The 16,364-nt window shown below is 47.1% G+C and overlaps 1 protein-coding gene and 1 long non-coding RNA gene across 2 annotated transcripts in view; one reads left to right on the forward strand and one right to left on the reverse strand.

The window, feature by feature from the left end:
• Window positions 1–4,037: 4,037 nt before the first annotated feature.
• Window positions 4,038–16,364, reverse strand: part of LOC138821225 (metal transporter CNNM4) — a 47,057-nt gene continuing 34,730 nt past the window's right edge. The window contains exons 2-7 of the mRNA XM_070013354.1: window positions 14,908–15,051; window positions 14,220–14,354; window positions 12,733–12,902; window positions 12,438–12,534; window positions 7,081–7,265; window positions 4,038–6,556 (exon numbers count right to left, since the gene is read on the reverse strand). Of these exons, the coding sequence (XP_069869455.1) occupies window positions 6,359–6,556; window positions 7,081–7,265; window positions 12,438–12,534; window positions 12,733–12,902; window positions 14,220–14,354; window positions 14,908–15,051 (929 nt within the window). The 3' untranslated portion in view covers window positions 4,038–6,358. The remainder of the gene's footprint in view (window positions 6,557–7,080; window positions 7,266–12,437; window positions 12,535–12,732; window positions 12,903–14,219; window positions 14,355–14,907; window positions 15,052–16,364) is intronic.
• On the forward strand, window positions 13,081–15,046 carry LOC138821226 (uncharacterized). Its single transcript, XR_011370096.1, has 3 exons — window positions 13,081–13,180; window positions 13,479–13,611; window positions 14,930–15,046. It is a non-coding gene; the product is annotated as an uncharacterized lncRNA (long non-coding RNA).

Consider the following 16,364-nt stretch of genomic DNA (forward strand, 5'->3'; position numbering starts at 1 on the left):
CTAGCACTCTACCACTTGAGCCACAGCGCCACTTCCAGCTTTTTTCTTTTTGCTTATGTGGTGCTGAGGAATCAAACCCAGGGCCTCAGGCATGCAAGGCAAGCACTCTACCCCTGAGCCACCTTTCCAGCCCCTTTGTGTCATTTTTTAACCTGCTGCTGGTTGGTTAGTCATAGCTATAGTCTTACTGATCACTTATACCAAGACATTTTAAAAGCTGGTAGGCAGCAGTTTATATCTGTATTTCTAGCTACTCAAGAGGCTGAGTGCAGCTGGGTGCTGGTGGCTCACGCCTGTAATCCTAGCTACTCAGGAGGCTGAGATCTGAGGATCAAAGTTCAAAGGCAGCCCGGGCAGGAAAGTCCTCGAGACTCTTATCTCCAATAAACCACTAGAAAACCGGAAGTAGCGCTGTGGCTCAAGTGGTAGAGCGCTCACCTTGAGCTGAAGAGCACAGGGACAACGCCCAAGCCCAGAGTTCAAGCCCCACAACTGACAAAAAAAAAAAAAAGGCTGAGAGCTGTTGGATCAAGGCTTAAAGCCAGCTGGGGCAGAAATGTTGGAGACTCCCTCTCGAAAACAATGCCAGGCTGGGGCTGGTGGCTCATGCCTGTAATCCTAGCTACTCAGGAGGCTGAGATCTGAGGATCACGGTTCAAAGCCAGCCCGGGCAGGAAAGTCCATGAGACTCTTATCTCCAATAAGCCACTAGAAAACCAGAAGTGGTGCTGTTGCTCAAGCGGTAGAGCACTAGCCTTGAGCTGAAGAGCTGAGGGACAGAGCCCAGGCCCAGAGTTCAAGACCCACAACCAACCAAAAAACAAAAAACAATGCCAGGTCCCAGTGGCTCACACCTGTAATCCTAACTACTCAGAGGTGGAAATCTGAGGATGACAGTTCAAATCCAGCCCAGGCAGGAAAGTTTCTGAGACTCTTCAGTAAAATACCAAAAGCCAGAAGTAGAGCTGTGGCTCAAGTAGTAGATTACTAGTCTTGAGAACAAAAGTTCAGGAATAGCACCCAGGCCAAGATCAGGACAGAAAAAAAAAAAAAAAAAAAAGCAGAGTTGGAGATGTGACTCAATTGGTAGAATACTAGCTGAGCAAGTATGAGGCCAAGTTCAAAATCTGGTACTACCAAAAGACATTTCTACTTTTTATCTATTTATTGCTATTATTACTGTAGTAGGAATTGGATGGAGAGCCTCATTGATGCTAAGCAAATACTCTAGTACTTGAGCCACTTTTTTTTTTTTTTTTTTTTGGTCAGTCATAGGGCTTAAACTCTGGGCCTGGGCACTGTCCCTCAGCTCTTCAGCTCAAGGCTAGCACTCTACCACTTGAGCCACAGCACCACTTCCAGTTTTCTAGTGGTTTATTGGAAATAAGAGTTTCCTGGCCTTTTCTGTCCTGCCTGGCTTTGAACTGTGATCCTCATATCTCAGCCTCCTGAGTAGCTAGGATTACAGGCATGAGCTACCGGCACTCAGCTTGAGCCATATTTTTAAATGTTGCTTTTATTTTTATCTTGTAGTGTTGTTTTTGTTAGTGCCAATCTTGGGGCTTGAACTCAGGGCCTGGGCACTAAGCTTTTATGTTCAAAACAATTGCTCATAAAACAACAACAAAACTAGCTACTCTACCTACCACTTGAGCCATAGCTCCACTTCTAGCTTTTTTTTTTTTTTTTTTTTTTTGGTAATTGGAGATGAATGTCACAGACTTTCCTGCCCAGGCTGGCTTCAAACCACAATCCTCAGAGCTCAGCCTCCTGCGTTGCTAGGATTGCAGGCCTAGGCTTGTGAGCCACCAGCACAGCTTTTTATCTTTTTGAGATAAATTATCTATTAACTTTGCAGAGGCTAGCTTCCAACATGCTTGGCTTAAGTATTTATTCTTCAGTTTGAGATTCATAGCTCCTGCTGGACATAGTGGTATATGCCTATAAACCCAGCACTTAGGAGGCTGAAGCAGGAGGATTTTAAATTTAAGACCAGTCTGCTACAAAGTGAGACCCTGCCTCAAAACATACAAACTCATATAGCTATTGGGTGAAACCTCACTGGCTAAGTAACTCCTACATATCTCTGAAGGCTTAACTCAAATGTCCTTTCCTCTAAATGATATTTCCTGACTTGCTGACTAGTTTGAGTCAAGGTTATTGGAGCTATTTGCTTCCCCCAACCCCCAGAATAGGTAGTACTTACCTTATTTTCATTTATCCAACAAGTGTTTCCTCCTTGTGTGCCTGCACAACATAGGTACTGTTCTAATGCTAGGACTGTGGTGGGAATAAGATAAAGCCCTTGCCCTCATGAAACTTCGATTCTACTGCGGGAACAGCAGAAAATACACAGGTCTGCATTTAAATTTCTAGCAGTGAATACTAGAGGAAAAAAGGTAAGCTAGGAAACCAAGAGATTGAGATGATTCCGTTTTAGATAGGATAATTAGGGAAGGCCTAGAACCTAGGGCTTCACAAACGCTAGGCAAAGCTGTACCACTGAGCTATATCCCCACCACATCTGAACAGAAATTTAAATGAAGTGAGGAACCTCACAAAGATTTGGGAGAAGTGTCTCAAAAAGAGACAGCAAGTAAAAAGTCACTTGTGTGATTTTCTCCCTGGTGTGGGGCTGGGGATGGGGTGGGGTAGTGGGGAGTGGCGGTGGTCTTCTTTAGGAAGTTCACTGAGGAGTTGGCAGTAGCTGGCACACAGCAGGGGCTTAAACGTATTTGGAATGGAATGTCCGTCTGTACATAACTTTTGCTACTACATCTATCTAACAATCCTCTTTACTTTGATGTCTCCCTAATTGCTTCCCTTCTCTCTTTTTTTTTTTTCTTCCATGTCAGTCATAGGGCTTGAACTCTGGGCCTGAGCACTGTCCCTGAGCTCTTTGGCTCAAGACTAGTGCTCTACCACTTGAGCCAAAGTGCCACTTCCAGTTTTCTGGTAGTTTATTGGAGATAGCTTCTCATGGACTTACATGCCCAGGCTGACTTTGAACTGCTATTCTCAGCCTCCTGAGTAGCTAGGGTTATAGACATAAGCGACAGGTGCTCAGCTTCCTCCTCTTTTTTGAGAAACAGGATCTCATTTTTTTAACTCAGGTTAGCCTTGAACTTGGGATCTTCTGCCTCAAGTCTCCTAAGTGCTGTGACTACAGACATGCACTGCCACACCTGGCTCTGAGTACCTCCTTTTCAAACACCAGTCTGTTGGCTGTTAAGTTGGTTGCTGGTGCCCTTTCCATTTGTGCACTGGACAGCACACACTCTAAGACCATATGATGTGTGTACTGAGGATTCCACAGCTGCAATTCGGAGAATGGAAGCTACAAGATAATCCTCCATCAGGCTCTTCAGAGGATGTACATGCCAAACCTTGAAACCATACCAGCCTATCAGTATGGACAAAGAGGCAACTAATGTAATAATACCATTACACATATCTGATCAAGCTTGTCCATTCTCATGCTCCAAAGAGATAGGCAATTTTTCTTCTTTTTTTTTTTTCCCCCGCCAGTTGTGGGGCTTGAACTCTGGGCCTGGGCGCTGTCCCTCAGCTCTTCAGCTCAGGGCAAGCACTATCACTTGAACCAAAGTGCCATTTCCAGGTTTCTGGAAGTTAAAGAGTCTCACGGACTTTCCTGCCTGGGCTGGCTTTTAACTACGGTGCTCAGAGCTCAGCTTCTTGAATAGGTAGGATTACAGACTGATGCCTAGCTGACAATTATTCTTTCTAGCTCTGCCTCCTCTAGCATCCACAGGAAAAGACCAAAGTCACCTAATTTACAGGATTCCTGCTGTGGCACTTAAGAACATTTGCCCTATATGTCTACCAGCAGCTGCCACTCTTCAACTCCTGTGACAATAGCCTTAATTATAAGTGTTTTGTAAATTACAGTTTTCCTTGCTAAAGAGTCCTATAACACTTTATTGCCCCTGGCCGTTACAAATGACAGTCACAGTCACTTCTATCTGCCATAGATGTTAATATGGACAGAAATGAAACAGGCAAGCTATACACTTACCAAGACTTAAACATATTTCATTTTATTACCAATCAAAAATAAATTCCATATATTGTTCAGCAAATATTATCATTGTTTTGTGACAAAAGACACAAGAGTCATAACAACAAAACTCCCCGAGAGTCAAACTCATAACAATGCCAAAATAAATCACAAAAATATACAAATTAAAATTTTATGCAAAATAAATAGGAGTTATTTGCTATGGTGGCTGTGACTTGCCTACCCATTTGGATGCCAATTGCAATGTCTCACTTGGGAGACATGCACAATAGGTCAGTTCCAGAGTATGGCTCAGCCCAGGAACCAGAGGTTGGAATAGGAAGTGAAAAATTGCACTGGGAGGAGGAAGTCATTGGACCGGTAATATTTGGAAATAATTATGACCCTCTGCAAGAAGTGATTGTAAATGGGATGATGTCGGGGAGGGGAGAGGGACTGTCAGTTGGTAGTAACCATGTGCAAAGAGGTAGCTGCAGAAGTGTGTGCACCTGTTCCTTTTGCTTCACACCTACTCACGTGGCTCAGGCCAACGTGTTTTGCTCCACCTGGCACAATCAGGTACACAGCTGGGCTAGCTCCTTTTGGGACTCAGCAAGCTGCTCTTGTAGAAAACTAAGAGTTTCCTATGTGGGGGTGGGGAGTGTCAAAGGTCAGGTGGTTTTTCTTCTTTTGGTTGACAACTTATTACCATCTTTTCTTCCAAGCTTCTAGGAGTAAAGTCTGTGCTGGGGATGACCTCAGTCTGGCCAGGGCCACACTTGGTGCAAGACACACCCTGTTCCTAGGAGTTAGGATTCACTGGGTACCTAGTGAGCAGAACACTTGGGCAACAGGACAATGCCACTGGCTAAGGAAAGGTACAAATAAAAACTACTCAGGCAGAAAGCCTGCAGCATCTCCTCCACCACACCCCAGCTTCTATTCCACTTAACAAGATGGACGTGGCCCCAGCTTCCCCACAGTGAAAGCCTGGACCTCTACAGCATGGCCTGATTCCAAAACCCAGGGAAGAGGGCTGAGGCAGGGCTGCACACAGGGGTGGGCTGTCAGTACCACCAGCTGCAGCGAGGCCAGGCTGCACGCTCTCACTAGGGTCTCACAAGTACAGGAAACCAGGGCTGCCAGTGGCAAGCCTTTAACGAGATCCCTTATTTCCCAGGGTTCCTTAAGTGGACAAATAAGATCAGGGAAACCTCAGCAAGCAGCTGAGAAAAAGGCATGACAAACAAGCTCCTGTCTTCACTCCCCAGAGAGATTGGGGTATGGAGATGAGAAATAAGTCTGGGAAAAGGGTTTCCTGGGCCAACTGAGCCTGACCTCCTTGTAGGTAGGTATGGGTAGAATTAACTGCTAACAATGCAGACGTCTATGACCAGAGTCTTTTCTGGTATAGAAAGGAGGACTGCAGACAAGTTACCTCTGGTACAGATGCCCTCCCCATCAAGGGGGGGAACCTTTGGTAAAAGTGAGGTCAGGGCCTGAGAAGCAGGTAAGCAATTGTAAAGCCAAACACTGCCTAACACTTGGAGGCAGCCCCATCCCAGGGGGGAGGGGGGTTGTCTGAAGGAGTATATGGGAGATGGGGAGGGTCCTTAGTCAAGCCTTGACTCACCAGGAGAGCCATCAACAGAGTTCTGGGAGATTTCTGATCCAGTGGTTGACAGCAGTAGATGTGCTCCCCTCTGTTGCTGGGGTTATCATGTCCCTGATCAGTTACCCAGCTGTTCGCAGCTTCAATGACCTCAGATGGGGCTTGGTGCACATGTCCAGGCAGCTGATCTCAATGCCATTTGGTTCTTTGCTTCCTAGGAAGAGCCAATCCCTTCTCCTATGGGCTCTGGGCCTCCACGGTGGTAGCAGAAGCATGGCTCCCAGAGTCAAGGATTTGGACTAGAAGATCATGTCAGAGCAGAGTATGGCTCTTGCTTCCTAGGGTGAGAACCCTCCCTCTTTTAAAGTCTTTTTGGAAAAAAAATTTTTTTAATATAAAATTCCCTAACCCTGTCTTCCCTTCCCAAAATGATATTTAAAAAGAGGAGCAATGAGCCTAGCTTAGAAATTCTGTAAGTAAAAAAACCAGCCTTTGCTCACATAGCTGGCCTACTGCCTCACTGGACCAGGGCTGGGCAGCCACCACCACAGTGCTGTTCAGAGGTCCCTGTCAGCAGCTAGGTCCCCATAGGTAGGACTGTCTGGCTGCTTAGTTATGCAGGCTATCTATCTACCTGCACCCCTTCTGGCCTAACAGGCTCCCTGTCTTCATGTGGGCCCACCAGGGAGGCCCCCGCAGGGTGGGCGGGGGGCCCCCAGGCCCTCCTGTCAGATGGCACTCTCTTGAGAGGCTCTGTGTAGCAAGGAGTTGCGCTCATTGAGAAGAGTCGTGGTCTCATCCACCACCGACAGCTGAGACTTCTCAGAAAAGTTCTCTGCACAGGAGGTAGAGCCATCCAAGGGAAACTGAGGGCTGCTCTCCATGCGGGAGGCCAACAGTCCATTCTGGTACTGCTGCCGAGTGATCTGAAAAAGGTGAGAGAGGGGGATGAGATTGCAGGGCTGAGGCTGGGAGGCAGGTCTCAAGGCCAGACTGGGCCTGGGGAACGGACCAGACTAAGGCCACAACACACGACCTGAACAGGAGTGGTGGCTAGAACTCATGCAAAGAACACTGGGCAGGGCTGGGCTCACACCCAATCCTAGCTACTCAGGAGGCTGAGATCTGAGAATTGCAATTTGAAGCCAGTCTGAGTAGGAAGGCCCATAAGACTAGCTTCCAAAAAATTAGGCATGAAGCTGTGGCTCAAGTGGTAAAGTGCTAGCCTTGAACAAAAAAGCTCAGGGACAGCTCCTAGGCCTTACATTCAAGCCCCAGACAAGCACCTGCACACATCTGCGTGTGCGCGCATGCAAACACACACATACACACACACACACACACACACAAATATAGGGGCAAGAATGGGAAGGAAGTGTCTGGATTTGGTGGATGAAGAAAGGTTTTACTGACTCTTGTAAAATGAGGGAGGGCTGTGAGAGATGCTTACCTTAATGTACTGAAGGTCCATAAGTGCCCGGACGCTGAAGTCAGAGGTGTATTGGCCCAGGCTGCAGCTGCCAAACTGGTTACAGCTGCTTGTGAGGGTGGTGGAGGGCGACATATCTATGCTGTGGTCTGGGTAACTGAGGGAGGCCGAGCGACTGAGAGGGACGGGGTGGGATGGGGATCGGTCTGTGGGGAGAGTAGAGGCCATCAGGCTGAGAGCCATTCTGACACCTTTTCCAACTCTTGTCTGAAGGCCTGGCCCACCCAGTGTTCTTGGGGACAAGCAAGAGTATGTTGAAGCTCTAACTGCACAAGGTTTGGCCTCCTTAAAGCCAATGAGTTGGTATTTAGAAAAAGGGTCATGCAACAAATATTAACAAGTCTATTAAAGCCAACCAGCCAGAAAAGAAAACCCAAGACAAAGTTTATGGCTGCTATCCCTTTCTCAATAACAGCTTATGTCAAGTGACATAAGCAGTATACTTTTAAACAAAAGATTCTTATTAAAAGGAAGAACATACAGGTTGGGTACAGTGGTCCACACTATAATCCCAGCATCCAAGAGCTTGAGATCTAAGTATGGCAGTTCAAAGCTAGCCTGAGTGGACACATCTAGAAGACTCTTAACTACAATTAATCAGCCAAAAGCCAGAAGTGGAGGCAGGGTTCAAGTAGTAGAGTACCCATCATGAACAAAAAAGCTAAGTAAGTTCAAGCTCCATACTGACACAAAAGAAAAAGAACCGGCACAGGCCGGGCACCGGTGGCTTAAACCTATAATCCTAGTAACTCAGGAGGCTGAGGTCTGAGGATCAAAGTTCAAAGCTACGTCAGGCAGGAAAGTCCATGAGATTCTTATCTCCAATAAACCACTAGAAAACTGGAAGTGGTGCTGTGGTTCAAATGGTAGAGTGCTAGCCCTGAGCTGAAGAGCTGAGGGACAGCACCCGGGCCTAGAGTTCAGGCCCCACAACTGAGCAAAAAAAAAAAAAAAAAAAAAACCACACAGTTTGGACTCTTTCATTATGAAAACATGTTCCCAATATAATGCTGTCACATCCTATAAGACTCTTGGAGGGTCAAAGCTGTCTTCGGCACCTGACAGGCTCAGTATGGAACTCCGTGCTACTCACTTCTGTCTCACCCCCAGCCAGCCTGACAACAAACAGTTCCCTCTCACAGAAACTCAGAGATCCCTGCTGTGGGGCAGTGAAGGCCTCTCTACCCAGGAAAGGGCAATGACTCAAGCTTGAAGAACAGGGAAAGCTAGGAGGAACTAGCACAAAATTTTTGCACATCTTTAGTACTCAGTTTTGAGAATCCTTACAGAACAATGAAATGTACAAAAATGTTAATTGTGAAGCATGCAAGCTTGTTCAAACAGGAAGTGTACTGAGCTGATTTTCTATTTAATTAACTACTAAGTTACTAACTACTGGACTCTCTTATCCCGATCCCAGTGGAGACAGCAAACATGCTCAACTGAATACAGGCTTTATCCAAGTGAGGCCGAAGTAAGTAATACTCTATTTTTGTGATTTTTCACTTGTAAAAGTAGGAAAATAGACGCTGGCTATTCTATGACTGAGTAGTAGAATCTCATCCAGGAACAAGCAACAGAGGATCATGTATAAATAACTAACTTTAAGTAACACCACCAGAAAAACTGGGGGTACTACATGATATTTCACAGTAACTATTTGATAATAAAATGCTTTTTAGTTAATGCTTACTAACAACCCAGAAATAGGAGCTGAATTTACTTCTTTTATTTTTTTATTCTTCACTACTGGAAACTGAAACCATTCTCAATCATGCTATAGAAGTGCCCTCCTGCTAAGTTGGCACCAGGAATTGCATTTTAAAGTAACAAATTATGATGCATTAGAGGTCATAAAAGTTCTAGAAAGAAATACACCAGGGGCTGGGAAGGTGGCTCAGTGGTAGAGCGCTTGCCTTGCGTGCTTGAGGCCCTGGGTTTGATTCCTCAGCACCACATAAGCAAAAAGAAAAAAGCCGGAAGTGGCGCTGTGGCTCAAGTGGTAGAGTGCTAGCCTTGAGCTGAAGAGCTGAGGGACAGGCCCAGGCCCAGAGTTCAGGCCCCACGACCGGACCCAAAAAAAAAAAAAAAAAAAAAAAGGATGAGTGACTTCTTCTAATCCACACTTTTCCATTTATTTATTTGTTTGTTTATTTTGTTGGTCATGGGACTTGAACTCTGGGCCTGTAAGTTGTCCTGAGCTTTTTAACTCAAGGTGAACACTCTACCACTTGAGCCACAGTGCTACTTCTGGTTTTTTGGTGATTAATTGGAGATCAGAGTCTCACAAACTTTCCTGCATGGGCTGGCTTTGAACTGTGATCCTCAGATCTCAGCCTCCTGAGTAGCTAGGATTACAGGCATGAGCTATCGGCACCTGGCTTCCATTTATTTTTATTTTTTTATTTTATTTTTTGCCAATCCTGGAGCTTAAACTCAGGGCCTGAGCACTGTCCCTGAGCCTCTCTGTGTTCAAGGCTAGCACTCTAACACTTGAGCCACAGCGCCACTTACAGCTTTTTCTATTTATGCGGTACTGAGGAATCGAACCCAGGCCTTCATGCATGCTAGGCAAGTGCTCTACCACTAAGCCACATTCCCAGCCCTCCATTAAGAGTGTCCATTTAAAAGTGTCAAAATAATATAGTGTGTTCAGAATCATTAAGAAAAAACTTGCTGGGTGTGGTGGCTCATACCTAATAATCATAGCTACTCAGGAGGCTAGGATCTGAGGATCATGGTTTAAAGCCAGCTTGGGCAGGAAAGTTCATGAGACTCTGCTATGGTTCAAGTGGTAGAGTGATAGCTTGAGCAAAAGAAGTTCAGGGACAGCACCCAGGCCCTCAGTTCAAGCCCCAGGACCAGCAACCCCCACCTCCTCCCAAAAAGAAAGAAAAGATTTAAAAAACTGCAAAAAAATAAAAACTGAAAGGGCTGAGGGTATGGCACAAGCAAGATAAGGCCCTGGGTTCCATCCACACTACCACTACTTTAGTGCTAACAGGTTCTAAAACCTAGGAATCCTAAGGAACCTCAACTAGGATGTATCTGTCCAGTACTGTCCCCATGTCTCCTGGGATAGAGATCAGAGGAATGTGGTACATGGCTTTTGTCTTTTCCTGAACACTTTCTGACAGGAAGCCATATTTTAGTTGCAATTCAGAAAAATCAGTTCTCTCACTTATTGCCTGACAGATCTATGAAATGCATACAGGGCCACTTCCCACGTGAAAAGGTCAACACAGAGGAGGATTTAGCTAGTAACTTACAGATAGGGTTCTCAGGGTAGCCTGACTTTAGGGCTCCTCCCTTACTTGCTGGACTGTGGCCTTGTTTGGCAGGCCGCCAGATGGACCATAGCCACTGACTGGAAAGCAAGGCAGAAAGGTGGGAAGGGTTTCAGAAAGCTGATGAGAAGTCATGCTATCTTGCCCAGGCTTGAGAGCAGCCTGGAGCACTCAGCCTATCATCTGAATGGGTATATTTGTATGTGTGTTGATTTTTTATATGGGGGAGTGGGTTATGCCTTCTGAAGAACTGAAGAATCTGGGCTGGGAAGATGGCTCAGTGGTAGAGCGCTTGCCTTGCATGCCTGAGGCCCTGGGTTCGATTCCTCAGCACCACATAAGCAAAAAGAAAATAAGCCAGAAGTGGCACTGTGGCTCAAGTGGTAGAACACTCGCCTTGAGCTGAAGAGCTGAGGGACAGCGCCCAGGCCCAGAGTTCAGGCTCCACGACAGGACCCGAAAAAAAAAAAAAAAAAAACAGAACTGAAGAATCTTTGTGGAGGCTCCATCACCAAAGCAAAATACTAGAGCAAAGTACTGGCTGGCTCCCAAGTGTGCCCAGGTGAGATCTCCCAGGTGTTTGTAGGGCTAGGTTAATACAGCTGCAGTGCATGACTTGGGCAACAGGTGGCAGTGTTCACTTTTCCAGCATGCCACATTACCTGCGAGCCAGAAGAGTAGAGAGTTTCTCTTGCCAGGCGGACACCCCACCTGGGTAGAAGGCACTAGAGCAAAGAGGAGGAGGTCAGTGACCTGAGTGGGGTCAGGAGGCAGGATATAGAGCCACAGGAACAGGATGGTGATAGACCTGACAGAGGAGTACATACTGGGCAGACCAAGAGGGCAGAGCTGGTCAAGTTTGCCCAGAATCATTTCTCCTTCTTGCCACTTCAAGTGGAATCTAAGGATTTACAGGTGGAAGGACAGAGCCCAAAACTCAGACAGTCCTCTGTGGCAGCACAGCTTCTCTGAACAAGGCACAATGTCTATAATCCCAACACGCAAAAGGCTGAGGCAGGATAGCCCCCAAGGCAAGAGGATCATGAGCTGAAGGCCAGCCTATGCTACCAAAGCGAATCTCTGTCTCAAAAAAAAATCTCCTCAAGTGGTATGAGCCTTATTTGTCCCCTACCCTAGAACCCTGCAGCGCCCTGATTCCGCATGAGCAGGGAAGACAATGTAGTGGATGAGCTTTGTTTATATTCATGGGTGCCTGACTTCTAACACTGGGTTCTTCTTGTCAATACATAGTGACAGGCACCATAGACGAGATCTCCAGGAATCACAGCCTGTTCCTAGATACCAAAGGGGGCTTTTATTCTCCACCCTGCAGGAATCTGGGGCCTCTCCCAAGGTCAGATGCTGGGGCTGAGCAGGGCAAGCTTAGCCTACAATACCAAACCTCCTCATCACTACACAGCCTCTCAAACAGGGGAAGTCTGTGCAAATTTGTCCAAAGACTACTGTTAAGGGAGATCAGTCCTCTGTGGGCTGCACCCAAATCTCTATATTTCATCTGAACAAACTCTGATCAAAAAACAGTGGCTGAACCCCCACCAAAAGCCAAATCCATGTGTAACCCACCCAGGCAAATAGGCCCTGGCCTGGCTCTTAACACTGGCACTTGGACACCCAAATCCTGTACCCCAGCCCCGCTCCCCCGCCCCCCACACTTGCCTCTACTTGAAAGGTCAGCAGCGCCCCCAAGGTCTCCAAGGTCCCCGGCTGGTCCATTCTAATCTCATCATGCTACCCCTCAAAGGCCAAACACCCTTTCCCACTTCCTGTCACAGCTATACACCAGCAACTGTGTGGGCTTCCTAAGAGGTCCCTCATATCTGCACAGTCCTTTCTCACAGCAGGCTGATTTCTCCATCTCAGGACACACCCCTTTTTCTCTTCCCTTTGGGCTTCCAAAGGGGAAAATACTCTGCTCCTCCAGGCCCAACAACTCAGAGGCCTGCATGGCCTCTGGAACCCCCTCATTTTCCACACGTTGGAGGTCTGCATAAACCCAGCCTAACAACTCACCAGTGGGGATAGAGGACAGGGCCATGGTCCCATAGTATGAGAAGGCGCCAGTCTCAAACTTCATGTTCTCCTTCCCTGCTTCCACCTCTACCTTCCCCTGCAAGAACACAGAGTCAGAGTTACAACCACAGAAAGAGGTGAAGCCTGAGCAAACAGGGCATTACAGGAGGAAGAGCTGACTCCAGAGGCCTGTAGAGCTCAGTACGGCCTCTCAGGGAAGCAAGAGGGGCAAGAAGAGGTTCCATGACAGGGAGCAAGCTGACCACTAGCCTGGCCCAGGGTTGGGGGGACTCACCTGAAGGATGAGAATGAAGTAGTCAGCTGGCTTGTTCCGGGTGTACAGATAATGGCCTGAGCAGTATTTGTTACGTTCATCAAACTTGAGTTCCTGAATGACATCTGGGTACTTGAGCAGTCGCAGCAGGATTTTCTCTGATATCAAAGAGGGGCTAAACTGGGATACCTCTAGAGACAGAGACAGAGAGAGAGGGAGAGAGAGAAAGAAAAGAGACTTCACACAGGGCCCAGGCCGTGACTCTGAAAGCAGAGTCACAGGGGAGCTGCCATCAGAATGGCAGCAGCCACTCCCAGCTATGACAGCTCCCTCCCCGACAGGCCACCCCTGTGGTTTCCATCTCCCTGAGAAAGGCTGCATGCACTTGGCTGCTGACTGCTTAGACCCAAGTCTGTCTGCCTGCACAGACCTAAAGGATGACTTTTGTGCTAACAACCAGTGACCTTGGGTAAATTACTGAACCTGTGTCTTGATTTTCTTATCTGTAATGTAGGGATAAAAGCCCCACAGGTGGTTCCTGTGTTCAAATGGGATAATACACACACAGCAGTTCAAGATACGTTTTTAGCATGTAGACAGTACTTTATAAATATTCCTATAATTATCATTATCCTTACCAACCTCGTAGTAAGAAAAATAAAGTAACAGGAATCAGTGCACCTTCGGTAAGTGAGAGTTGGGAAGGAAGCTGGATTATGAAAGAGAGGTAAGAAGACAGGGTTTATTGTTTCTTTGTTTTTTACCAGGTCCTGAAGGGAGCTGTGGATCATGGGCAAAAAGAGAGAAATATCACTGGTCTTCAGAGTCCCCTGTGGAACTAGCACATGTATGGAGATTTAGGGAGATGACAACAGAGTTGAATGCAGGCTCTCAAGGCAGGTGAGCTGGGGTAAAGGGTATGTGCTGCATTCCAGAGGTATATGGCCAGTAGAAGGGTCCCTTCTCCATACTTCTGCACCAGTTCCGATGGGCCTGAGATGCTCCCTCTGGTGTTCCCAGCGCTTAGTTTCTGTCTTTTTTGTATTTTTGTAATTTTTTGGTCTCTATACTGGGGCTTGAACTCAGGGCCTGGATGATGTCCCTTAGCTTTATCACTCCAGTGCTGGTGCTCTACCACTTGAGCCACAGCTCCACTTGCAGCTTTGCTAGTTAATTAGAGATAAGAGTCCTGTGTAGGCTGACTTCATATTGTGATCCTCAGATCTCAGCCTCCTGAGTAGCTAGGATTACAGGTATGAGCCACTGGCACCCAGCTTCCAGTGCTTATTTTCAACACACTCAGACACTGCTTAGAAGTCTGAAAGATGAGCTACTCATAGCAAAGATCGGCAGGATGGTCCCAGGGAGGGAGGGATGCCTGGATTCTTCAAAGAAGGCTCTGTGTCCCTACACTTGTTTCATAGCCTTCCTAGGGGGGAAGTGGCCAGAGGAACAGGATTTTTGCCTCTGTTTCCACCAACAATACATAGTCCTCCACACAGTCTTACCTGATGCCAGAAAGCGATGAGCAGCCAGAAGGAGTTGTGGTGAAATTTTTACTTTGAGTTCACTGTCAGTGTCCTTGAAGGCTGAGAAGTCACGCTTGTTCTTCTCAGACACCCGTTTTCGGCTTCGGTTGTCAGCTGTAAGAGAAAGGACCTGAAACTAAGAACACTGATCTCCAAGGACTAGAAAACCTGCTCTCCAACTCCGTGGCTTTTGGATGTGTGTGTGTGTGTGTGCTGGTCCTGGGTCTTGAATGCTGTCCCTGAGAGGCTTTGTTTTGTTTTTGCTCAAGTTCTCTTTCACTTCAGCCACAGCTCCACTTCCGCTTTTTTTGGGGGTGGGGCAAGGGGGCGGCTTGGGCAGGGGGTAGTTAATTGGAGATGAGTCTCATGGAGCTTTCTGCCAAGCTGGCTTGGAACTGCGATTCTCAGATGTCAGCCTCCTGAGTAGCTAGGATTATAGGCGTGAGCCACTGGTGCCAGCCCAGCTCCCATACCTTATCCCAAACAGGAGGGGCAAAGAGAGCCTCCTCTCACTGCATTCCATACCAAATTCCTTGCTTATGGCAGCCAGTACTGGGCATCTGGGACTAGGTCTTGCTCAAGGTGTTGGGCCTTCCCATCTAGGGACACAAGATTTCAGATCTGAGCTGGATATGGATTCTGGACTTGTAGAGCGGGCCAAACTCACTGTACATGTCCGACTCATCCAGAATCTCAGACTTGATGATCTCCTCGATGACGTCCTCCAGGGTGACCAGGCCCAGCACCTCATAGAAGGGGTCGCCCTCACCCTCGTTGTTCACCTTCTGCACAATGGCCAGATGGGACTTCCCTGTGGGAACAGTGAACTGAGTCAGAAAACACACAGGCACAGGTATGGAACTCTCTTCATCTCTTTTCTTTTCTTTTTTTGGGTTGGTCATGGGGCTTGAACTCTGGGCTTGGGCGCTGTCCCTGTGCTCTTTAGCTCAAGGCGAGTGCTCTACCGCTTGAGCCACAGCGCCACTTCCAGTTTTCTGGTGGTTAATTGGAGATAAGAGTTTCACAGACTTTCCTGCTTGGGCTGGCTTTGAACTGAGATCCTCAGATCTCAGCCTCCTGAGTAGCTAGGATTACAGGAGTGAGCCACCGGCGCCCGGCTGAAACTCTCTTCATCTCAATGTCTATACACACTTAGGGTCAAAGTCATTGAGGTTTAGTTACAGAAGGTTTTCTCTTGCCTTCTGAATTTTCTGATGTTTGTACAAAATGGGTGTCATCTTAATGTAAAAGAAGTCTTTTAAAAGTATTTCACTAAGCTGGCTCAGGGCTTGAACTCAGGGCGTAGGCACTGTCCCTTTAGCTTTTTTTGCCCAAGCCTGGTGCTTTACCACTTGAGCCACAGTGGCACTTCTGGATTTTTGATGATTAATTACTGATAAAAGACTTGGGCTGAGAATGTGGCTTAGTGGTAGAGTGCTTGCCTAGTATGCATGAAGCCCTGTGTTTGATTCTTCAGTACCAGTATAAACAGAAAAAGCTAAAAATGGTACTGTGGTTCAAGTGGTAGAGCTAGCCTTGAGCAAAAGAAGCTCAGGGACAGTTTGCAGGCCCCGAGTTTAAGTCCCAGGATTGGGGAAAAAAAAAAAAGAGAGAGTGTCACAAACCATGATCCTCAGATTTCAACCTTCTTACAAGCTAGGGTTACAGGCATGAGCTTCTGGCACCCAGCAAGGATTCCTTGTTTAAAGAGGATGAAAGCAACAACGTCCAGGCTGGTGCCTGTTACCAGGCTCTTGGGATTCTCAGAGAGCAGACAGACCCATACTACAACGGCAGCTAGACTGAGGGTCTGACGCTGTCCACCCCCATAGGGCTTCACACTCAGTTCCTCCACATTGCTCTCTAGCAAGCTCTCCTGCCTAGATCCAGGAAGTTTCACAGTTCCCAAAGCCATTAACAAATTAGTCCACTGTAATTAGGCTAGGCAGAGCTTGTAATTAGAAAGAGGCCTCCCCCTCAACCTGGAGCAAGCCAGGAGAAATTAGGAGGTAGGGGTGGGGCAGATCCTTCTGCAGAAGCTCCCAGGCTCTCTTTTTGGGTGTCCACCTTGCTCTTCTGCCCTAGTCCTAGCAAACAAAAAGGATGAACAGCCAAGAAGGGCTT

This window comes from Dipodomys merriami, unplaced genomic scaffold (assembly GCF_024711535.1).
Source record: "Dipodomys merriami isolate MVZ:Mamm:240054 unplaced genomic scaffold, mDipMer1.0.p SCAF_90, whole genome shotgun sequence".
Lineage (NCBI taxonomy): Eukaryota > Metazoa > Chordata > Mammalia > Rodentia > Heteromyidae > Dipodomys > Dipodomys merriami.